At 35.1% G+C, this 25,205-nt stretch overlaps 2 protein-coding genes across 2 annotated transcripts; both read left to right on the top strand.

The window, feature by feature from the left end:
• Positions 1-665: 665 nt before the first annotated feature.
• Positions 666-10,786, top strand: LOC121430573. Its single transcript, XM_041627893.1, has 6 exons — positions 666-717; positions 2,173-2,388; positions 3,456-3,533; positions 5,591-5,884; positions 8,674-8,761; positions 9,139-10,786. Exons 1-6 carry the CDS (start codon positions 666-668, stop codon positions 9,887-9,889), a joined length of 1,479 nt encoding a protein of 492 aa, XP_041483827.1. The 3' UTR covers positions 9,890-10,786.
• Positions 10,787-14,606: 3,820 nt separating this feature from the next.
• On the top strand, positions 14,607-24,973 carry LOC121430848 (regucalcin-like). Its single transcript, XM_041628273.1, has 6 exons — positions 14,607-14,894; positions 20,053-20,235; positions 21,150-21,262; positions 22,316-22,430; positions 23,056-23,187; positions 24,151-24,973. The coding sequence occupies exons 1-6, from the start codon at positions 14,741-14,743 to the stop codon at positions 24,369-24,371; spliced, it is 918 nt and encodes a 305-aa protein (XP_041484207.1). The 5' UTR covers positions 14,607-14,740; the 3' UTR covers positions 24,372-24,973.
• The last annotated feature ends 232 nt before the right edge of the window (positions 24,974-25,205 follow it).

Genomic DNA, 25,205 nt, shown 5'->3' with positions numbered 1-25,205 from the left:
TAAAGCAAATAGACAAGTTGTCCATGCCTTGCACCAAAATGTTATTACATTTGCAAATTGATGAATTTTCCAAGGTGATTAATATTCTATTTACCGAAATTAAAACAATATAACGTTTTTTATTTATTGTCTATTTCCTTAAAACTTTTGCGTATATTTGAATATATTTTCATAACGACAAAAACGTAACTCTTATTAGATCGGAAACTGAAGGTTAAAGACTGTTCGAATTACAGATGGGGGGGGGGGCTGTAGGTCATTGATGAAAAAAAAAACAAAGCCACAAAATTTTAAAAGTGAGATTATATCTTTGATTAACGAATGCACCTTACAATCCTTCGTACTATTTACAAAATTTTTTTTATTCATTTATTCTATTGAATTGCCAAGCATAATTTGGTAAAAAAAAACTTAATAGATTTTGGGGATGATGCGATCAAAGTTTACTGAGCCTGGAATATTCCGATCGGGCAAAATATTAGAGAGGAACGATTAATAAATAGTTTGTCCCTGAAATACATATTCTTTTCTGCTCAGAACGTCGCGGCATCACTGTACAAGTTATTTCTGTGGTATTCACCCCAAATTTTAATTGATCCGCAGATTCACGGGTGATTGTATATGATCTAAAAATGAATTGGCATCGGATCATCCTCGTGTTCCTAATGACTCTTCTCATGCAGTACAGTAATCACATGGTTAGCTGCGTCATAACAGGTAAACAAGACTGCCCAATATCATGAGTTTTATCTTTATTAAAGGCTAAGTCCACCCCAGACATAAACGTTGACTTGAATCAATAGAGAAAAATCAAACAAGCATAAAGCTGAAGATCTCATCAAAATCTGATGTAAAATAAGAAAGTTATGACATTTTAAAGTTTTGCTTATTTTTTTCACAAAATAGTTATATGCACAATTCAGTGATATGCAAATGAGAGAGTCGATGATGCCCCTCTATCAACTGTTAGTTTTTGCCTTTTATTGTTTGAATTATGCAACATTTCAATGTTTACATATTTGACTTTAATGACCAACTCGACTAAACCATTAAATGATAAAACAATAGTATTTGCCCATGCTCATGAAGGATGAAAACTTTGTTTCACAGGAGAATGAGAAAAGTTAGAATATTTCATATTATAAAATACAAAAGAAGTAGTGAGTGACGTCATTACTCCCCTTATTTGCATACCGACCAGGATGTGCACATAACTGTTTTGTGAAACCAAGCACAACTTATTTTACATACGATTTTTATCACAATTTCAGTGTTATGCTTGTTGATTTTTCTCTTTTTATTCACATCAACTTTTGTGAGGTTGACTTGTCCTTTAAATGACCTAAGGCATCATGTAGTACAAATATTAAGAACGCCGTAATTTACTTAATGAATGTCTGTCTGTCTGCCCTATAAGCCAGTTCGTAGTTCCTTTCTGCGCATGATCAAAAGATTCTACGCATGATCAGAAAAAGGTCATTTGTACTAAAGTGACATGGTGCTTTAAAATCTAGTGAGATAAGCACCAACTTTGATGTCTTGATTATTCATATATTCTCTTGAATTGTCGTTTTCATTTACATCCACAAAAAACAACAATGCTTCCACGAACGACTGGTATTTCACAGTTTGTCAAGTACATTGTGCAACATGCTAAGATATGCATTCAAAGTAGGAATGCAACAAATACCTTCATTAAGTGTTCATTGGTGTGCTATTCTAGTCACCTGGTCTATTCAATTTCTTCATCCTGCTATGTAAGGCAAACTTACGTAATATCTTGCTTTGAAATCTGCCTATCATGATGAAAGAAATGAAAGGTCATTTGACCAAAATTGCCCATGAAGTAACTACGAACTGGTCTATTGATTCGAAGGGTCTTGAAAGGTACTTTGAAGTGATGAAAGAAAAAGTTTACAAACATGAAAAGAAAGACAAATTTTAACCTAAATAACCTCGATATTTCGGAATCCATATGAAGGTAAAACTTGCAATAGTGATCAACTATTTTCCGTGTTTATGAAAGTCTGATACAAGTACATTGTCTGTAGAGGATCGGGTGACAGTTGGAACTTGAAAGAAGTTGTTCCCTTTGAAAGCCAATCCTATAGCCGCAAATTTAGTTCTCTCCTAGATTCATGCTCATTTACACACGTTACCTTTTCTTGATAGATGTACAACTGGTTGATGGTCCATCATCTAATAAAGGTACAGTAGAGATCAAGCAAGATGGCGGCGATTGGGAGACGACATGTGGAATAAATCTTGATACCAATGACGTCATCGTCATCTGCAGACAGTTAAGATTCACAGGAGCAAGCCTAGCAATGACAGCCACACCTTATGGGCAGAATTCAATTCCTGCCATAGGGCTGCATTGTAACGGAAGTAAATACATACCATTTAATATATCTCCCATAAAATACTCTTACATACATGTACCTTTCTAAAGTAGTAACTTTATATTCTTAATCGAACAAAAAAAAATGTAAATAACTGTTTTGGCGTCACCCATGCATGGGAAGCGAAAAGAGAATTGACTCACTATTACACGCAGGTCTCTCCTCCCGAACTGACAGGGAGAGTGCAGCTGGACTTCTCCACCGGGGTTCCCCTACAGATGTGTGTCTGATTTCACAACTCCTGAAATAGATATATAAAATGGCCGAAAAAGTTGTCAGTTTATAGAGTTCGCCGTTCATGGAGGATTTTAAACCGCTGTGAAGAGCGCATCGCCAACGCGGATTAGAGCTGTAATGGCGCTGATCTGTTTTGTGGCGGCAAAGTTCATGTGCGCACCCACTACTCCGTGTAAACAGTGTCATTGTGTAGGTCCATGCTTTGACCAGGGAACTGCCTATAGTGATTGGGCTTCGATTCCCGTTTCATTCAAAACCACCAATACTGTCTCTAGAAAAATAAGAAAGTTTAGTGATGGTACAGTCAAACTGGCCAAAACGAATCCAAAAAAAAAAAAAAAAATTGAAAATCAACAACCAGCGGTCAATTTGGAGGTAGATGTAACAATTCATCTGCCAATTCAAAGAGGCTCGAACCATCTATAGCTGCCATCTAATAATACAGCATTGATTTTCACTATAAAGTAGAATTACTTGTTAGACTTCGATGTTCCAGCAGCTTCTAATCGGCAAAAAAGTCAATGTGGATATAAAATGGAGAGGGTATACCATACCATCATTATCTTTGTTATACAGTCCAAAGCTTTGAGTTCTAATTATCGGATGTGTAACAATGCTATATGTGGTTTAATATTCTCTACTTATCCATCACATATCTACTCTCAACAATACGAATGCAGGGATGACATGCTGTCTTTCAATTGCTCCTATATTCTTCATTCTGTTTCTATTAAATGTTAATTATATTTTCAGATTAAAAAAATGCAGACGTAAATCAACAGACTGTTGTTTATCATGTTCATGTTGAATTTCTAGGTGAAGGTAACCTGTCAGCTTGTTCTACATCCTCACATACATCGGAGTGTTCGCCAGCAGGAGCAGCATCTTGTCATGGTAATTACAAAAACAATATTCAGCTCTTAAATATCTTCAAAAATTATGATAGAATATAATATGCAGACGACACTAAAATTAAATCAGTTCTTTGAAATGAATATAGAGTCCCTTTTGGAGCACTATGATCAAGTATTTGGCCAGCTTTGTGAATTTGATAGGCAAATACAACTTGTATAAAAAAACCAAAAATTGTGTAACACATGCGATATTGACTCTTCCTAGCCATTTTTAAAACGATTAATGATATCATTGGCTTAATAGTCAATAATGTTATAAAGCAATGAGGTTATTTCATCTTCCTTTTCGATTAATTCCATTGCAACATTTACAATTTGTTTATATTGATATACAAATTAGAGCAGGAAAATATAAAGCAAATTTCTATGTACATATATAATAATCATCATAAAAAAATATGTCGTAAGTATACCGATAAAGGTAAGATCCCATTCATAAAGGCTCGTTCGAGGAAAATATTCCAAAAAGTAAGGGACAGGGTGAATGAAAATAAAAATGTGAAAGAAAAACCTTTTTGCTTAAATTTTTTTTTTTTAAGCAAAAAGGTAGCCAAAAGGTTTTTGCTTTAAACCAAAATTAAGTTTTTGAATTTTGGCACTGAAGTGCCGCAGATATTATTTAGGAGAAAGTGAATTTGCAGACCTTTACTCTTCATTTAGCATATTTTTGGTGTACTAGGGCTAAATTATTTTATTTCACTAGCCAAAAGGTTTTTGCTTTAAACAAAAATTATGTTTTTGAATTTCGGCACTGAAGTGCCGCAGATATTACTTTGGAGAAAGTGAATTTGCAGACCTTTACTCTTCATTTAGCATACTTTTGGTGTACTTTGGCTAACTTCTTTTATTTTACTAGTTCAGTTCAGTTCAATTACTAATTCAGTTCAATTCATTTTTATTCAAGTAAACATTTATTTTCTTCAGATGGACATCCAATGTCATATAAGATATACAACTCAATAACATAATAATAAAACAATGGATGGAAATACAATATGTTAGGCATTTTTTTAGTGTACTTTGGCTAAATTCTTTTATTTTACTAGCCAAAAGGTTTTTGCTTTAAACAAAAATTAAGTTTTTGAATTTCGGCACTGAAGTGCCGCAGATATTTTTTGGAGAAAGTGAATTTGCAGACCTTTACTCTTCATTTAGCATATTTTTGGTGTACTAGGGCTAAATTATTTTATTTCACTAGCCAAAAGGTTTTTGCTTTAAACAAAAATTATGTTTTTGAATTTCGGCACTGAAGTGCCGCAGATATTACTTTGGAGAAAGTGAATTTGCAGACCTTTACTCTTCATTTAGCATACTTTTGGTGTACTTTGGCTAACTTCTTTTATTTTACTAGTTCAGTTCAGTTCAATTACTAATTCAGTTCAATTCAATTTTATTCAAGTAAACATTTATTTTCTTCAGATGGACATCCAATGTCATATAAGATATACAACTCAATAACATAATAATAAAACAATGGATGGAAATACAATATGTTAGGCACATGGAAGAAGGCGTATGATAGACCCAGGAAGCAAGTGAATGTGTTTCCAAAAGGACTGACCTTACAGCTCCAGTAGACCTGACCTTATATCTCCAATAGGACTGACGTTCTATCTACAAAATTACTGACCAATTTCCAATATGACTAAACTTCTACAGGACTGACCTTATCTCTCAAATAGGATTGACCTTCTTTTATATGGCCAAATTGTTGCAATGCAATGCCAATGATGTTCAATGAATATAGTGCAAATACCAAACTGAATACCTGTATATATGGATTTATTCATGTATGCATTTATAATATCGGTATATATTATGTGTACACAACAGTATTTTAAATAATTTATAATCCTACGTTTCCAAATGCAATTCTGAAACTCGTTACTTTATCATTTATCCATTTAGGTGATGGATATCTTGGGTGTTTTGTGGATGTTTCCGGTAACAGAGTGTTATCTGGCAATATGAATATTAATCATTTACGTGTATATCAAGCATTATCCTACGTTTTTACCTTTTTTATTTATCATGTAGGTGACGGATATCTTGGATGTTTTGTGGACATGAAAGGTGACAGGGTGTTGTCAGGCGACAGTCTGGAAAATTTTTCAATGATGACCATTCCTTATTGCATCCAGTTCTGTCAAGGGTCCACCACAGCTAACTATGTATACGCTGGTGTTGAAAGTGGAAATGAATGTTACTGTGGAAAGGCCAGTGATAACTATACTAGACATAGAGAGGGAGTAGATGCAGACTGTTCTTTTCCATGTCATGGAGACCCTACTGAGAGCTGTGGTGGTAGTGGATACATAGCAGTCTTTACCAGTGAGTATCAAAATTTCTGACACAAGCATTTTTTTTTGGTTAGTTTTATGTATTATCAGTGAACTATTTGTGTTATTTTTTGACAATGTATTGTAACTTTAATTCTCTTTTGCTGTTCTACATCTTTTCTTTATTGTTTCTCCTTCCGTATTCTTTTTAAAATAAAATACAATTGCACTATCAGCCGCCATGACGACAACAGTGAATACACCGACCAAGCCGACTACGGTATTGGGTATGTTATCTCTCTTATTATGACAATACGTAATGTATTATTCAAATATGCATCCTGATTTTAGCTAAATACATTTTTAAATCAACCCAATGTTATCAAAAAGTGAGCAGCTCCTAATCATTTTAATACAAGTTATTATGCATTCATTAATACTATAAAATAATGTCCGTTGCTACCATTGGGAAAAAGGCAAATGCAGCCAATATAAACCCCTCAAAAAAAGTTTTGCAACTCAGTTTTGGGGATGATATCTTTTTGGTTAATGAATCATAAAAGATGAAACTGGTATCATTGGAAAGCTGAATTATTCTTCTTTACAATGACATGCCATTTGCTGTGTTTATGTAATCATGGAATATGCAATCACCCTGAACATCGAGAATAGTCAGAAGTAAAATGTTGCAAAATGCATTGATTTCCAACAAGAGTCTCCATTTCTATAGAATTTCCACCATGCAGGTGACAGTGAATGCACTCGGTCCATCTTCGAAACAATTGGAAATTCGCTATTGCAAACGACGCATTTGACAACATTTCATGTGTAACATTGCTGCGTATTATCATGTCTCTGTATTTCATGATAACACTAGCATTACAAATGACACATGATTGTAAAGAAGAATAATCATGCTTTCTAAAGATATCACTTTTACACATGATGATGGCACATTAAAAAATTTATTAGCACTCAAACTTTCAGTTTGAGTTGCAGAACTCAAACATGACATGGCAACGAATTTTGCAACATTTAATTTTTTTTACATTGCTGCATAAAATATCTTGTCTGTGTATTTCATGATAACACTAGCATTACAAATGACACATGATCGTAAAGATGAATAATCATACTTTCCAATGATACCACTTTTACATATGATGATGGCACACTAAGAAATTTATTAGCACTCAAACTTGAGTTGCGGAACTTTTTTTGAGGGGTTTACATGATACACACCGATGTTACCACTCAAAAGAAATATGATAATGCTTAAGGTTCTCATTCAATTTGTGTATTTCCCATCATTTCAGGGATTGATTTTTTACCATTTTATTTCAACAATTATATGGATAGAATGCTTGAGTTTCCACACTCTTTGATATCGAACTCCAGTACCAGTTCTGTAGCGGAAAAGTGCAAATAGTAATGATAAAGAAATCACATAAATCTGTTGAGGAAAGTGCCAATCATTATGATTAAGAATAAAGATTTAAAAAGTCATTGATTGATTATGCTAAATAATTCAGGAAAAAATGGGTTTGATATCATTTTATCCCAATCTAATAAAAGTCGTTAAAAAGAATACGGTTTTACGGTGAGAGGCAAGGTGTATTATTGCATAAATGAGCAGGTCCATGAAACATGACAGCTTTTTGATACTGATCTTTTGATCAAAATTGATCTTTTGATACTGTAAAAAGCAAAATTTGGCTGTCAATAGAATTTTCATTCCCTTTGAATGCAGCAAATAATGAATAGATAATTGTACAAATAATCAAGGTAATCTCAAAAAACAATTGCGATTCTTTAATAAAAAACAGATAAACAATACTCGATATTAAAGCATGTCACGATTTTGTTTACTCAAATTGCCACATAAAGTGCAGTGTTACATGGATTAAAGATATATGTCATTGGGCAATACATTTAATGCAAAATTATAATTCATTCGAAACAGCTACTTCTCCACTTTCGACGACATCCATTGTAACTTCAACCAACCAGGTACCCACAACAAGTAACGGTGATAGAATTTCATCATCATCACCACCACCACAACCATCAACATTATCATCCTCACCATCTTCATCTCCTTCGTCGTCATCATCATCATCGCCACCAACTCCGTCATCTTCATCATTACTTTCATCATCTGTGGAATCTCAAGGGTCACCCAATCTTCATACGGCAGGAAATAGTACAGGTAATTTAAAGAACTCCTAATAAATGTACACCATATACTTTTAGTAAACCCTAAGTTTATAATTACCCTATCATTATTTTTCTATTTTACTTTCTCTTAGGATAGCAACACTATTCATATTTACAGCAAATGATCATAGAGACAGTAAAAGAACTGAAAATTTAATTAATTTTGGTAATAAAGTAATTCTGACGATGAAGGCAGTAATGCGTATGAAATTAATAGTAATCAAATGATGTTATATTTCGTCGTCTTGACTCAATAAATTCCAATTCAAATGCAACACGCTTCCAGTAACACAAGCACGTTGGTAATAGAAAGAAATCAGTGACTTGTCCTATGTAGACCATTGTGAAATGAAAATCAATAAATGAAATGAAATGAAAAGTGTTGAAAACTCCCATGGCAACCACCATGACCACAGTACTGCAATAAGAGAGAAAAACTACATGTTGCAGGTCAATCTAACTGAATTAAAAAGCATGACTGTCACAGTAGACTACTAATGAACCCTTTACCATTTAGTCATGAAACTGTATCATTATGAAATGATCCTCGTCACTTTCGCGGTGAAAAAGTTGTATTTTAAACGTTTAATCTCGTGGAATAATTGGTAATCGTGATTCACACAGGCTTATATGCAGGGATTGGTGGAGGTGTGGCTGCTGTTGTGATCGTCCTTATAGTCATCGTCGCCATCGTTTGTTTCAGGAAGAGAAGGTTTGTAGCAACCTCATTTATTAGATGGTAGTGTATTGTGTAGAAATTATGACGTATGAAAATTATTCCACGAGAGTAATGTTGATGACTTTAATTCTTCTGATATTCGTTTCGTTATAAAAACATGGTAAAAATCGTAAATAACAGCCCTTGAAGTCGGTTTATAGCTATCTATCTTTTGTCTTCTATAAAGGCTGGTACTTAAATGGAAAATTATGCCACCAAATATTCTCCAATATCGTTATTTGAATTTAGATCCTGAGTGTTTACCAATGTGTCGCTAAGATTCACGGCAAAAATAAAGTGTTAGAAACCCTATAAGAACAGTATACATATTTTAATATTTCTACCCAATTGTATCCAACATTCAATTAAAGGTCACATCAGAGGACAAAGGGTATTGTCTCTTCACAAAGGGCAACCCTGTCTCCAGCCAGCAGGCCTCCAGCATACGATGAGATATATGACTTCGGTATCCCCAACGGTGCAATGGCAGATTCATCTTCTGCCAGAGGCTTCCAACCTGGGTCACAAGCACACAGTAGCGCGAAATCAAGAGGACATAATAAAGTTCTCCTTGTAAATTTGAATCCCAAGAAATCATCGAATATATATGAGGGGACAATGGATGAAACCTCAGATGATGAACCGACGCGAAATCCTTCACGTGGGACCACTGCCGTCCCGCAGAACAGGACCGACCGATTAAGCGTCCATTACGCCATGCCTGACAAGAACGGAAACGAAGCACAGGACGGCTACGACGAAATTAATCTTGGAATTGCACCCTATTCTTCTTTTGAAAATCCTGAGAAGCCAACCGCTCCGGCGAAGATGGCCGACAGAATGAGCGTTGTTTACGCCGCGCCCGACAAGAACGGCGGACGAAACGTCACCTCGGATGATTTGGACAGTCTGTATGCTATGCCAGATAAGAATGGAAACCGAAACCCTTCGGATGATTCTTCGGAAGATGTCGGCAGTTTGTATGCGATGCCCGATAAATCCCGAGGAAAGCCGGATGGATACGATGGTGACCAGGATCTCTACGCTATAGCTAATGACTCGTTTTCTGGTGATCAGTTGGATGAAATGGAGATGGTTGATAACGAACTGTATACTATGTAATAGCTGTCGGTTTTAAGTTACAGTAAACATATCAAATGAATGAAAAAAAAATCCTTATTCAGTTTTCTTTAAAATTTCATTAAACAGGGGAGCGTTATACAAAAGGCGTTGTCACACGTTTTATCCGACAAGTCCCATTTTATCCGACAGTTACTATAGTATAGCTGTGCTTCTCAGTCAATCAAATTCTAACAAAGTTGTCAGATCCGGCAACTGTCGGACGAAAATATTATAAATTATATAAAACGTTCTACTGATTATTACATCATTTCTTAATTGCAATTTTGTATGCAAATCATCCACACATACCATTTGTATGCCCTCTACACTTTCCTGTCCATTCAATGACTGCATTCCTTCAGGACAAAAATGTAAACAAAAGGAAACAAGATGTAGAAATGTACATTTGTCGTATTGCAAAATATGTACAAATGAATACAAACAAATACAAACATCATTGTCCAAATTCTATATGGAAAAGATTTTATCTTAAATCTTTGATAAAACAGCCAAGGGAAGATAAATTCGTCTTCGTTTTGACCAACATGAGGATAAATTCATCTTCATGACAATTACAATTATTGATCACGTAGGCCATTTTGACGAAGCATAACAACCGAAATTGAAAAAAAAAACAATTTTGGATATATGGGACCTCCTTTGTTTAGATCTTAAAATCAAGCCAATAGATCAAACTCTGACAAATAACCGCTTTTGTATAATGCAGACATGCTGCAGAATACCTGGAATTTCAATATCTTATGTTAGCTCGCTGAAAGACGAAATGTGCCGAACGGTGTGTGTATACATTTAACCCATGATGTTTGTATACAATGTGCCAACAATTAAAGTAAGGTCAAGGTCCGTACAGCAGATCGCTTCTGTAAGGTCATTTATGTAAAGGATGAAAAGGTGCGGGCCAAGAACTGTACCCTGCAGAATACCGCTAAAGACTGGGAATCATTATACTATTTTGTCATCTACCAATGGCCTTTGGAAGCGACGCGTCAGAAAAGATCTTATCCACTCAAGATTCTTGTCGCGGATGCCATACATTTGTAGTTTCTGCAGCATCTTCTGATGCGGAACAACATCGAATGCCTTGCTGAAGTCAGTGATAGCGATGTAACACGTCTCCTCCTTAAGTTCATGGGTTGTAGCGATCTGATTATGCAGTAGATTTATATTTAAAGGTCAAGTCCACATCAGAAAAATGTTGGTTTGAATCAATAGAGAAAAAATCAGACGAGCACAATGATGAAAATTTCATCAAAATCGGATGTAAAATAAGAAAGTTATGACATTTCAAAGTTTTGCTTATTTTTCAAAAAATAGTTATATGAACGAGCCAGTTACATCCAAATGAGAGAGTCGATGATGTCACTCACTCACTATTTCTTTTGTTTTTTATTGTTTGAATTATACAATATTTCATTTTGTCCGAATTTGATGATTATGACATTCTTGCCTGAAGCACGAAATGTTACAATAATGGAATTCCACGTGTTCAGGGAGGAATGAAACTTCATTTCACATGAGAATGACCAGAAAATCAAAATATTTCATATTTCAAACAATAAAAAACAAAAGAAATGGTGAGTGAGTGACATCATCGACTCTCTCATTTTCATGTTACTGGCTCATTAATATAACTTTTTTGTGGAATGAAGTGAAACTTTAAAATGTCATAACTTTCTTATTTTACATCCGATTCTGATGAAATTTTCAGTGTCATGCTTGTTGAATTATTCTCCTTTTATTCAAATCAAGTTTTTGTTGGGGGTGGACTTGTCATTTAACCATGAAAAATAACAGAACAACACAACAAATGCAAATGATGTATAAATAACATTTGCAATATTAAACTTAATTGTGTTCTTACCTTCTTTATAACGTGTATAAGTATATGTTAAAACATTTATTTTTTACTCTGGTGATCGGGTGACTATTTAATTTAGGTTTATATCAGTACTACGTAACATAATCGTTACTCCATCGCTTTAATACTAAAGTATGTTATTCAGAAGTTTCATCCTACTCTTTGATACATTTTTCATTTATTTTTATAAACAAGATTGTAAAATGTTTATACAAATTGGGAAAATGAAAAGGTTTTGTTTTCGAAAAGAGCTATGTTGTTTGTGTATAATATGTATATGTATTAACATCAGACTTTTGCCGTATGAATCTTAATTTCTTGTTTTGAATCAATACAGTCTAAAATGAATCTAAACCTGGAGTCATTATGGAGCAGTCAACGGACTACTGAAGTTAGATAAGATTTATATTAGAATAAATCCCCTCGGATTGAAAAATAAGTCTGTAACATTTAAAATTAAAGTAAGATTTTGACAGGTCACTATTCATATTCGATCTCACAAAATGTTACCAATTAACCGCTAAATGAAAAACCTATCAAGATCAGCATTGGATGCGCAATTTGCTCAGTGGACTGAATAGGAACCAATCAGAGTTGATCTTTCAACTGAGCGATTAATTGATTACCTTTGTATTACCTTGGATTAAATTTAAATCCCTGTAACTTACAATATGATCAAAAGGGGAAAATCATTAGTATTAATTACACTCTTAAAAACGAAGAGCTAATTAAGCTCTTAAAGAGCGTGTATAGTGACTGCACTTCTTCGCAGTGCTGATTTGTCTAGTTCAAATTTGAACGAAAAAAAAATCTGCTCTCTGAAGTGTAGTCACTATACAAGCTTTTCGAGAGCTGAATTAGCTCTTCGTTTTTAGAGTGTACCCTCCTCAATGATTGAAACTTTGTCATGTATTCTTTCATCTATTAATGAAGGGAAATCATATTGTTATGAGAACATTATGTCAAAACTACTGTGATGCATAGAGCAGCAGCGCATTCTACATCTTCCGATGATGATGAAGTACAGTCAACCGTTATGATGCATTATCGAACTATAGAAATGCAAATTAAAAAAATGAATAATGAATAAATAAATAAGGAATAACTGAAAATGATTAACTATATAACTAATGTGGCGTCTTAGTTATTATTGATATTACATTATACCATATTCTCACCTGAATTGTGTATGCTTTTTTATTTGGAGGTGACTGGTTTGCTGCTTGGTTGGTTATAACGAGTGATTTAACAGAGTGAGTAACCTTGGTGTCGTGATAATGTCTTAAAATAACAAGAGTTCCTTCACAGCAAAAACTGTGGTGTTAACCGGTGTACATAGAGGACCACACCAGTTATTTTACACCGGTGTTAAATTGGTGGTGTTAGTTTTACACCTATAGGTGTTATTACAACACCTTTGTTTGTTACATTTACACTCTTTGGTGTTATGTTCAATCTCTAGGGTGTAATTTTAACACCTCAGGGTGTGGTCCTCTATTAACACCAACTGGTGTCAGTTTTAACACCACAGTTTTTACAGTGTTGAGGATGAAAAAAATACTAATCTTTACGAGTGTGTAACAGTTTGCAATCAAATGCTAATACAAATATACAGATGACGAAAACAAAATACAAAGAAAAAATAACAAAAGGTAGGTCAAGGTTGGATAATTTATTTGTACTGAATTGACAATTAAAAGGAGCTCAGAAGTTGATCGAAATGGTATCTTAACCCACCCCCTTGATAATTTCGAGAGGCAATGTTGAGTCGTCTTGTCATCGAGAGAGTGTATTTTGATGGTTTCAATTTCATCAGGGAGTATGGAATTTAACTTTCTGAAGGGAATAATCATGTATGCACTCATTTTGTGTGTATATGGGACTTAAAATATGAACAATCATGGAATAAACACACAACTCAATTGATAGAATGGACTGATATGAGCTTGTTTTTATTGTGTTTGTGTGTAGTCGCAGTAGTAGAAGTAGTTAGTAGTAGTACTACTACTACTACTACTATGTGCACGATTAATCTGTCAAAACCAAAATGGTGTCATGCTACCCCTCTTCTAAATGAACTACATTGGCTACCTGTTTCTGATAGAATACATTATCGAATACTTGTTCAAACCTATAAGTCTCTGTCAACCACACTACCTTCCTACATTTCTTCATTATTTCAGCAACAAACATGACAAAGATCTACTTACTCACTTCGTTCTACTGCTGCTCCTTCCTATGTAATTCCAAAGTCCAGAAAACAGGCCGGTTTCAACTCCTTTCAATCTCTTGCCCCCCGTCTTTGGAACAAACTCCCTCCATCTCTTCGAAACCTCTCTTCTCTTAACCTCTTCAAAAAACATCTCAAAACACACTTATATAACCATAAACCTTAACTTGTCTTATGCAATTAACAGCGCTTTGTATCCTCTGGAAAAAGCGCTATATAAATCCAATTATTATTATTATTACTACGACTACTACTACTAACACTACAAATATATCTTCTTCTATTTGTCTAACTTCACTTCTGTATCTCTTTATGGCTTTGCTCGATTTGTATTCCATCCACAATAATAATAATCATCCATGACGTTCCACATTTAAAGTGTTCTTAAATGTCTGGTCAATATCCAAAAGTTTAGAGACAAAAAAGGGAAAAATCTACCAAAACAACAAATTCTACTTATATTTAGATTTCATATTATTCAATTGAAAGAAAGTTCATGCATATGCCTTTGAGCACAATGACCATGGCGTACGCATCGACCGATCCTCTGCGTGCGGGGATACAGATTCACATAAAACTTTTAACCCCAATATTGACGAAGTCATGGATCACCGCATTCTCCTCGTTGTGTGTAGACAGACTGCAACAAGGAGAACAAGGCCCAGCGGCTGTAAGAGTACGGGGAGATCCTGATCGGCAAGCGATAGTCTGGAATTTGTAAAACCAGCTCAGGTATACAATCATGTCAATCGAAGTGGTGGAAAACAACGTCGGTCACCTTCTTGAAGGTCCACACTGGGATCAAGCCTCGGGAAGCCTTCTTTACGTTGATATCCTTGGGCAGACAGTCTCGAGATATAATCCTGGGGCGGGAAACACCGTGAAAGTTAATATAGGTAAGAATGTTATGCGTGAAGTACACAATTCTATCGGTTGGGATAATAGTCCCACAGATACAGTTTATCCAAGGGGTAAACCAACCTGTGATGTGAATCCTAAACACACGCAGAGTAGTATATACGACCCTAGTTCGTCTGTGACTAAACTTTGTTATGACCTCATCTTGTGTATTATTTCTATCTTGGAAGTAAATCCAGAATTACCCGAATCATAAAAGAAACCTGCCATAAAATAACATGAACTTAGCTCGTTATTAAATTCACACTCACTTATTGTATGGATATTATTCATAGGCCTGTATGCATGAGAATTGTGTTTTTAGAGGAAACAAAACAAAAACACCATCAAAATAACAGTCTCTAAACGATGTTCCCAGAGCATCTGTCACGTCTGTGCTATCTGGTAAAAATAACCCGCCGTAATGAAAACGGAAAGCGGACAAATCAACTTTTCCAGTGAACACAAGGCCAGGAAATATAGTGCAGTATAAATATATGCGACTAAAATAGATTTAAAAAAATGAAATACACTTTCCTATGACTCGATACCATGCCACCACGTTTCTTCAGTTTATACTGTCCTTCTTTTTACTTTCCTTATAACGTCCATGTTATTATAAATGTACTACATTACCATTTCATCATTGTGCACATTATTATTATTACAATAAATGTTACATAATGGTTGACATTGTAAGTGTATGGAACAAGTCGAAAATAATTATGAATTGAATGAATATTAACGGTAGGTAAATGGACGAGATTATCATTGCGATGATTACGATGGATAACTAATACCATTACGCAGGGACAACGCCAGGTTATTTTGATGGAGGGGGAGGGGGCAAGCAATTCTGATGGAATAAAGGGGGTAATATCCAGTTACACCCCTCGTACCTTTCTGTTTCATACTCTTCTGGTTTCTTCTTCCCTTTTCTTCCCATTTTCTCTTTTATTATTATTATTATCATTATTTTATTTGGCACTTTAAGAAAAAAACACTGAACAGCGTGTACAATGCAAGAATAATGAATAGTACAAAAAATACAAATATGTTTTTCGACCTTTGCTCACCCAACCAGGTAGCCTGGGTAGAAAATAGGTCAACTTTATGGCCATGGCCCACAGGCCTTCCCTCCCACACCTGATTGGGTGAACATACAATAGAGTTACAAAATGGAATAACATGATAGTATAAAACAGGTAGGTTGCAAAAAAATGAACCAATTTATGTTTAATATAACCATAGAAAATCAGGAGGAGCTAATCTTTGATTAAAATAATTGAGCAGGAATAAATAGGGAACAGTTGAAATAAATAACTTAAAACGCATGAGATTAAACATGTTAAAGATATAACAAAATCAGAATATTGGAAACCGTTTGGGTAAATGAAGCTTGAAAATATGTTATGGATCGTTAGATATATTTTTGATTTTTTTTCAATCTAACTGGCACTTCAGGATCTCTCTCTTGAGGACACTCAGAACATGTTCAATGTTTTTTTTTCTGATGATTTGAAAATCATGGGGAAGGGGGAGGAGGTACAAACCTGACTTTAAAATGGTTTCTCAGTACATCCCGCATGGTTGTCCACAATCAAGATTTTCCCTTCATGCGGATCATGACAAAACCTTTACAGGATCTTAGTATTCTTTTGTTAAGCAAGTCATTATAATGGCAAGGTACATTGAACCGTTTAAATCATGCCAATTTTATTGGCAAATATGAAAAAAAAAATAATTTATTGTTCGAAATAGACATGAAATGAAATACTCCGAAAATTTGCAGTGCCCAATTGATCGTGGGCCCGGCAGCCGCTGTGCAGCGCCAGATCGACGAGGCTCTATCCCTTTAATGATCGTTGAACGCCAAACAGGGCCTTTAATACCATTATATATCAATCATTAAAGGGACACAACTAAAAATTGAGTAAAGGAATCTGCCAAAGGACTATGCACTTTAGGTTAATTTTGAAATACACTCAGTCAAAAAAGTTATTGGACACTATAAAAGTTAACATATTCCATATAGATATTTGATTAAAGGCAAATTATTGTATGTCAACATGACCAGACAATATTCCTTTTTCCAGTATGACATGAAATTTTCATGTGACCAGTCATGCATGGGTGGTTAAATGCTTTAAACAATAGCAATGTCAGTAAAAGAAAATTGCAAGAAATGGACCAGTCAGTGCATGGCTGGTTACAGGCATTAAACAATGGCAATGTCAGTAAATGAAACGTGCCAAAAATCGATCAGTCATTCTTTCAGTTGTGAAAGTTTATGTGGCATCAATATCCATTTAACGATGAAAGCAAAGTTAAAGTCAAATGCCACTCTAATAGTGAAGAGAAAGTTATCCACCTTGGATGCATCACTATTCCACTGGAATTTTAAGTCAAAGTTAGTCGATGAAAAAATGTCCAATTTCAGTATCTTGGCTTAAGCAAAAGAAAATTCAATATCTCGTTTGTCTGCCCTGGCTCTGAATGAGTGCAGCACATCGATGTCACATGCTTGTCACAAGTCGGCGAATTTGCTCGGGGTGATGTTGTCCCATTCTTCCCGGAGATAACGCCGGACATCTCTAAGAGTGTCTCCTGGTTGAATTTTTTGATTAATCAATTTTCCTAGCTGATCCCACAAATGTTCAGTCGGGTTCATGTCTGGTGAACAAGCGGGCCATGGATCCAAGAGCTGAACATTGTGGTCATCCAGAAATCTTGGACAATGTTCGCTCGATTGGGGATGCGCATTGTCATCCATGAGAAGAAACTGTTCAGATCAGCTAGGAAAATCGGTCAATCAAAGAATTCAACCAGGAGACAATCTTCAAGATGTCCGGCGTTAACTCCGGGAAGAATGGGACATCACCCCAGAGCGAATTCGCCGACTTGTGAAAAGAATGCGACGTCGATGTGCTGCACACATTCAGAGCCAGGGGACAAACGAGATATTGAATTTTCTTTTGCTTATGCCAAGATACTGGAATTTGACATTATTTTGTTTCATCGATTAACTTTGCTTTAAAATTCTAGTGGAATAGTGATGCATCCAAGGTGGAAAATTTTCTCTTCTCTTTAAGAGTGGTATTTGACTTAAAGTTTGCTTTTATCGTTTGATGGATATTTATGCCACATAAACTTTCACAACTGAAAGAATGGCTTGATCGTTTTCTTGCAAGTTTCTTTAACTGACATTGCTATTGTTTAATGCCTGTAACCAGTCATGCACTGGCTGATCCATTTCTTGCAATTTTCTTTTAACTGACATTGCTATTGCTTAAAGCATTTAACAACTCATGCATGACTGTTCACATGAAAATTTCATGTCATACTGGAAGAGGAATATTGACTGGTCATATTGACATACAATAATTTGCCTTTAATCAAATATCTATATGGAATATTTTAACTTTTATAAGTGTCCAAGAACGTTTTTGGCCGAGTGTATATTTTGGCATTTTTAGTTAAATGAATAAGGGTCATCTGGACTCTATTAAAACAAAAATGCCTCGAACCCACCGGTGGATCCAAGGGGGAGGGACTGGCAAAGCCCCTTTTGAGAGGCACAGTAAAATTTTGTAGTGTGAAAATTCCGTTAAGGCTTTAGTATGCCCCACCCCCTTTAATTTTTTGCTTGTCTAATTTTTCGTGGACGAAATATCATTTTTTGGCTTATCAAATATTTCCTTGGGAAAATGTGCTCCCTCTTTTCAGTCTGAAAATGATTGTCTGCAGATGGTCAAATATTATAGTTTGCAGATGGTCAAATATTGTAGTTTGAATGTTGTTATGGTTAGAGATGATTTATTCGCCGTTACAGCATATTATATATTATAAAAGTACGTCGCATCTTGGATAAGGATATAAGGCCCATCATGAGTAGTTTAGGACTTTGGTGACGCTGTTTAAAGTGGACTTGACATCCCCGCTTTAATGTTAAAGTCTGTGAAAATCTACTTTGGGTTACCAGTCTGGATGTCAATCTTATGAACAATCGTCAAACGCTGTAATCAGCAACTTAAATTCATGAAATTGATTGACATCGAGTTTCTCATGAAAATACAGTAGTTGTTATTTCTTTCAAATCCTTTTTTTCTAAAAGCTTGAGTGATGCCTCATTACTTAATTCTTGTCCTAACAGTTGATTGGTTTCACATACAGGCAGTTTACGTTTTGCAAACGGTGCGAGAAAAGATGAAAAATAGCAAAATGTATTTCATAACTGCATGCCACGATTAAACTGTTGTTTGTATCATATTAAAATAATGCATGCTGAGAGTACATAACTGACAAAACAACAATTTCTGTAGACTACAAGCAAAACAATGCTGTCAGGTTTGGGGCTCGACATTTGGATAATCACCATGTTTTCTGATAGTGAAGAATATATACAGAATGAGTAGTGGTATAAAAAAAAGTTGGGAATGTAAAACTACATGTATTATCATCACAACTAGCACTATCCCGATTGGAAATATTCGTCTTCATAACCCCCTATTTCCTTTTAGGCGATGTACACAATAAAAGTCCAATCCATTCGAAAAGATATACAGTTAATCAAACAGTCAAGTATGATACAGAAAACGAAATCGGATGTAGAGATAGAAAGGTATCGGACAGTTTGGTTACACAATTATATACTGGCACTCTGGCAGTGATATGCGGAACACGGATGTCACGCGTAATATGAATAACTGGACACTCCTGCACATTCTTCACTGAAACATAACGAGTACAATGAAATATCGTCAAGTCGGAGTGTATCTTTCAGATTTAAAATCAATAACGATTGAAATATCGGATGGATGACGTCTTCGGCATTCTTATTTGACAATACCCTGAATTGTACCGTCATGCAATCTTTATACTATTTTTTTTAAATCTGGCTGTGATGAATTTGTCAGCTTTATGCTATTTTATCTTAGTTTTCAAATCGAATAATATGAAGGTTGTTTAAGTGAGTTTCATATTTTAAAGTAAAATAAGCATTTTTTGACGCAATGAAATTATATGTGTGGTTATTGATGTATGTTATATTTCGGACCAACTCTTTACAGATGAATTGTACTAATACCGATTTCTCCCTCTGTACATTAAATACCAATATCAATATGTCCATAATTATCCTCTTCTCTGACCTTTAAGGCAAACAGGTTGGTGCCGTTATACCCACTCGCAGCGGGCGAACCCTCGTAGCAGCCACCCACGTAATAGGGTTTCTCGACTGGGATTCAGGGCAGATCGAAACACTTATTGAAGTTGAGAAAGACAGAGCCGAAACAAGATTCAACGATGCCAAGTGCGACTCGTCTGGAAGACTTTGGGTTGGTAGGTACTTTTATATTAATGCGAAATTGGAAAGCAATCGATCTAAATGTACGCTGTCACATAGTCACGAAAATGTGATACACAGTGAATAAATTGAAAATAGCCCTCAACTGACAGCTGAGAGAGGCTTTCCATCCTAAGTCTCGGAGCTGACGGAAAATGGCAAAATATGTTGTTTGTCCAGAGTCCAGGACGAAAATGACAAATCTGCTGACCTTTGATTCATCAGTTCTCGACAAAGACTTCCTGGTTGATCATTATCACGAAGGGCATTGGTAATTTTCTGTGTTGTTGAGTCCGTCGTGCGAGGTGGAATGAAGGGCATGTGCTGAAAGATTTGGGAACAAATCTTAAGTAATCTGTTACTTCATTTTCCGAATAATTGTGACAGAGTTATGATTTCTCTTTTCTTCTTATTTAATGAGTGTTTCAAATTTCGAACTTGATGAAAACTTGCACAGTCAGTGACTAAAGAGTCTTAAAATCGTCATTATCATATGAATTACCCATTTAGTAAATTTTTATATGAAATTTTGATATTTCGTTTAAATTTCTGTTTTCCTAATTTATGAAAAAGATCGAATAAGCATTTTAAAGATTAAAACAATTAATTTCCTTTAAAAAAAGAAGAGAATTTAATTCGTGTAAGGATGAGAAAAAAGAGAAAATAACCGAAATTGGTCTGATTGATTAGGCAGTTGTATATTGCATGCCAGGAATTTCAATTTGTCAAACGAAATCGAATCACTCAATAAACATCTGATATGTCGTGAGATGAATTAAGTCTATTTTGATGTTATGATTGACGGATTCTGATAATGTTACGCTGTCTTTTATCCCGTTACGTTATGATCTGTCATTCTTTCAGACCACCTATCTTCCCTATATGTGTCTATCATTTCTTTTTCTTTCAGGGACGATGGGATTCGAGTCTCTACCCCCTGGTCTGAACGAAAGAGTCCTGCCAGGCTTGGCTTCACTTTACTGTCTTCATCCGGATAAATCCCTCAAAACACATCTTCAAGGAGTAAGTCAATAATTTCGAATCTCAATACTGCCTTGCATAGTCCACATGACAAATGTTTCTTTGCTGGAATGCATCCATATTCATTCATGAGTTTGTAAGGTCTAGCGTTGGTTTTAACACGAAATAAGAAAGTATAATTTAACATGATCTATTCATACACATGCACATTAAACACAGCAATGATGTGAATAATCCTGAAGAGAACAATTGCGATTGTATTTTAAAGTTATTGGCCACTTTTTAACATTTTTTCCCATCAAAAACAAAGCAAGATAATATATTTTTTATTTTTTGATTAAACTGTTGAACTTCGAACCTCGTTCTGTTTTCCACAAGAAGGAAAAACGATATTTTCGAGAAAACGCAAATTATGTTTTGACCTTATTTTTGTGTTTTTAGCATCTAGTGTATTATTTTCTGTCCTAATTCTCAAATTTTCTGACAAAGCAAGATTTTTCTACATTGATACTTGTGGTTTTATTCAAAACACTCAAAACGCTTTCTTATAATAAAATATCTTAGCCCCCTTTCACGGAAGACAAATATACAATCAACTGATCAAGTTCTCAGAAAAAGGCAGCTAGCGCAAATCGGTCTATGCGCGTAAGCACGTTGAACGAAGAACTGTCTTTTTTCCGGGAACGAAAAGTACATGTATGATCCAGGTCACAGAAAAAAGGACGCATCTATGGGCGTAAAGCATGTTGGTATGTTTTTATTTGTTACGTCATAATTATATCACCACAAGAACGTTCATGACATGCTTTTTCTACTTCAGCAATAAAAAAGAAACGATATTCTGAAAAGAAAAAGTCGATAAATCTTTTTTTTGCGGGGAGCTGACGACCTGACGATCTTTTTTTTAATCTATGTTATTAACCTCATACACAAAGAGGGAAAGCTTCAGATTTAGTAATAAGATTAGAAGTTCAAAATAATAGAAACCCAGAAAATTTGAAACCGCCATTGATAGGAAGTACTTGAACTATCTGTAGAAGTCTGTCGCTGCTATCAAGAAATTGAAACTTCGTGGTCTGATTTTAATATTCCTAGGTCGGTCTTTCGAATGGAATGGCGTGGACAGAAGATTACAAGACCATGTACTATATTGATTCATTTTCGGGTGGAGTAGATGCTTTCGACTACGACGTTGCCAGTGGCACGATAGGTGAGGACCTCTCTACTTATCTTTCGATATCCACATTGTCAGCTGTACAATAATTGAGGATAATTACATTTTACATTTTGATGACAACATTTCCAATAACACAATGAAGACATCCGGATTTGTAATTTAAAGAAATAACTACATGTATGAATTTCATGTTTATAAATCGTATTTTTCTGTACGTTTCCTCCAAATTATTCAAATAAAGAATTTTGCTCGAAAGAAAAGAGTTATTTGCCCTAAAATGTTCTCATTCCATCGCTGGTATTTAATTCAATATACTTAAGCCCAAAATACCAATTTTTCTGCTTAAGTAAATATTTTTTTTTTTTTTTGGGGGGGGGATTATCCTAAAATATAAATCCACACCAAACTTGGCTTAAGTCTTACTAGTGTGCAGTTTACAATATTGAACTTACTGTACACGTACAGGTTACATACATTGCGCATTATCTGGCTTAGACACCAAATGGTTACTGGTAGGTATCTTGCTTAAATTTGAATACAAATAAGCATTTTGCTTAGTTAAGTAAACTGCTAAGTAAAAACGTACTCCATCAATGCTTTTAGGCCTGTAAAATCTGTTAAAAAACATTTTACCTATCTTATCAACACTTTAAATCAGCAAACCGAAGACGAGTGATCACTATCCCTAATAATGAAGGATTTCCTGATGGTATGTGCATTGACAGCGAGGGAAAGCTCTGGGTTGCTCACTTCATGGGCTCTGCTGTAAAAAGATACGACCCATTAACAGGTGAACATTTTTTTTCGTTCATCCTGAAGAAAACTTTTTTGTAAAAATAGCAGAAAAAATAGTAAAAAATATTGGTTAAGGTGTGAGGAAAATCCGTTAAAGAGTATGAAAGTTATTAGAGTTCAAAGTTTTGGATTTGTGACGTCATAAACGAGCAGTTACCCCATGTGTTATGTAATATAAAATGCATGAATTTCAAATTTTGTATGGTTCCTGATGACTCGATTTTGTTTTCTATTCATGATCGGGTGTGAAATGATTTGTCTATTGATATACAAAAGGTACAGTGAAAACCATTTTCAATTTTCTGAGAAAATGACATTTCATTGATTTTTTCCATTCGCTATGTAGGAATGCTGCTCGCATATGACGTCACACATTTTTCTCAAACCTTCGGCAATATTTTTTATTATTTTTACTGCTATTTGTACAATAACATTTTGTCAGGGTGAACTTCCCCATTAAGTAATACACATTTTCTATATTTATTTGTATTCTCATTCAAGTCATATATTTAATTAGTTTTTTTTCCATATAACTCTTCTTTGTCTGTTTTTGCTCTTTCATTATTTTTCATTAATTCCATTTGAATTTATTTCCTAACATTTTATGCTTATCTTCACTCTTCCACTTGCTTGTACGTTTTCATTCTACATACTGTCTTTGATTGTCTGATCGTCGAAAAGTGATTCACGCAATGTAGTTTAGATTAACCCATCAAAGAACCAAAAATGTGACTATTCTAAAAGATAGATGGCAAATAACCCAACATAATATGTTGATGGAAAATGTTTTACTGATAGAGACAATTCTTTGTGAATATAGGGTATATTTTTTTTTCTGGAAAGCAATACAATATAATTTATGCCATAGACGTCGTCGCGCCTCCATCTTAGAGGCTAAATCCATTGACGTCTTTCGAACGTTCTCTGTATTTTATTTTTCTTCCATTTTCTTATTTAGGGGAGAAGCTTAGAACGGTACAACTACCCACCGAAATCATAACCAGTTGCTGCTGGGGTGGGGCCAACCTTGATGAGCTGTATGTGACGTCATCTAAACTCTCGCTGAGCGAAGAGAAACTGAAGGCTCAAGATACTGCCGGCTATCTCTTCCGGGTTACTGGACTTGGGGTCAAAGGTGTCAAAGCTGAACTGTTTGATGACCTGAGTCTCCTTGCATAAAACGAACTGTAATATCACACCTTTACGTTTATCACCACACGATGAATCCTTTGATTACAATATACCACAGTCACACCAACGAATCCAACGTCAAACCGACATCAAAGAATTACGTAATACTTTTGACAGGTTTTCCCTTTTTTGACGTGGAACGTTTAGAATGCTAGAGCCCCGAGGCGCCCCGCGGATCCGCCAGTGGTGAATAATTTGACAGTAAATATTTTTTTTTATTTGGAATGGTACATTTTGCACACACATTAGCCGTCATGGAGGATGGGGGAGCTGAAGCCCCGAATTCCCGGAATCACCCCCCCCCCATCTTGGGTTCAATAAAATGCAACAATGAAAATCAAATGTATATTACACTATATAAATCATGATAATGATTGAAACCAACTGACCCTTATATTTCTAGTCGACTCTTTGAAGAGTAAATCACTCTAACAACACTGCACTCTAAAAATGGTTTACACAATATTGGGTTAATTGGGAACATGCATGCTGGTTGGGTAAGAAGATACCCAATTGAAATAGCCCAATATGGGGTGAAAAAATACCCAGCAAACATGCATATTCCCTTTTTACTCAATATTGGGTAGAATTTTACTCAGTGTTTTTAGAGTGTGAGTAAAATTTTACCCAATATTGGGTAAAAAGGGAACATGCATGTTTGCTGTGTTTTTTTACCCTATATTGGGCTATTTCAACGCAACATTGCGTAAAATTTAAAAAATCTTTTACCCATCCAACATGCATGCTCCAGTCTTACCCAATATTGGGTAAATCTCTTTTTAGTGTAGCATTTCTTTCAAATTATCGATTGTTACAGGATGA

The sequence above is a fragment of the Lytechinus variegatus genome, chromosome 17, assembly GCF_018143015.1.
Source record: "Lytechinus variegatus isolate NC3 chromosome 17, Lvar_3.0, whole genome shotgun sequence".
Lineage (NCBI taxonomy): Eukaryota > Metazoa > Echinodermata > Echinoidea > Temnopleuroida > Toxopneustidae > Lytechinus > Lytechinus variegatus.
The sequence above is the reverse complement of the archived record's forward strand: the minus strand, read 5'-3'. Positions and strand labels throughout refer to the sequence as shown.

Excerpts from the sequence above, each read along its gene's own strand:
- LOC121430573 (XM_041627893.1), top strand. The coding sequence starts at position 666 with ATGACTCTTCTCATGCAGTACAGTAATCACATGGTTAGCTGCGTCATA. Across the intron at positions 718-2,172 it reads GGTTAGCTGCGTCATAACAG|ATGTACAACTGGTTGATGGT; the intron begins GTAAACAAGACT and ends TTTTCTTGATAG. Across the intron at positions 5,885-8,673 it reads ATACATAGCAGTCTTTACCA|GCTTATATGCAGGGATTGGT; the intron begins GTGAGTATCAAA and ends TGATTCACACAG.
- LOC121430848 (XM_041628273.1), top strand. The coding sequence starts at position 14,741 with ATGTCAATCGAAGTGGTGGAAAACAACGTCGGTCACCTTCTTGAAGGT. Across the intron at positions 21,263-22,315 it reads TCAAAACACATCTTCAAGGA|GTCGGTCTTTCGAATGGAAT; the intron begins GTAAGTCAATAA and ends TAATATTCCTAG. Across the intron at positions 23,188-24,150 it reads AAGATACGACCCATTAACAG|GGGAGAAGCTTAGAACGGTA; the intron begins GTGAACATTTTT and ends TTTCTTATTTAG.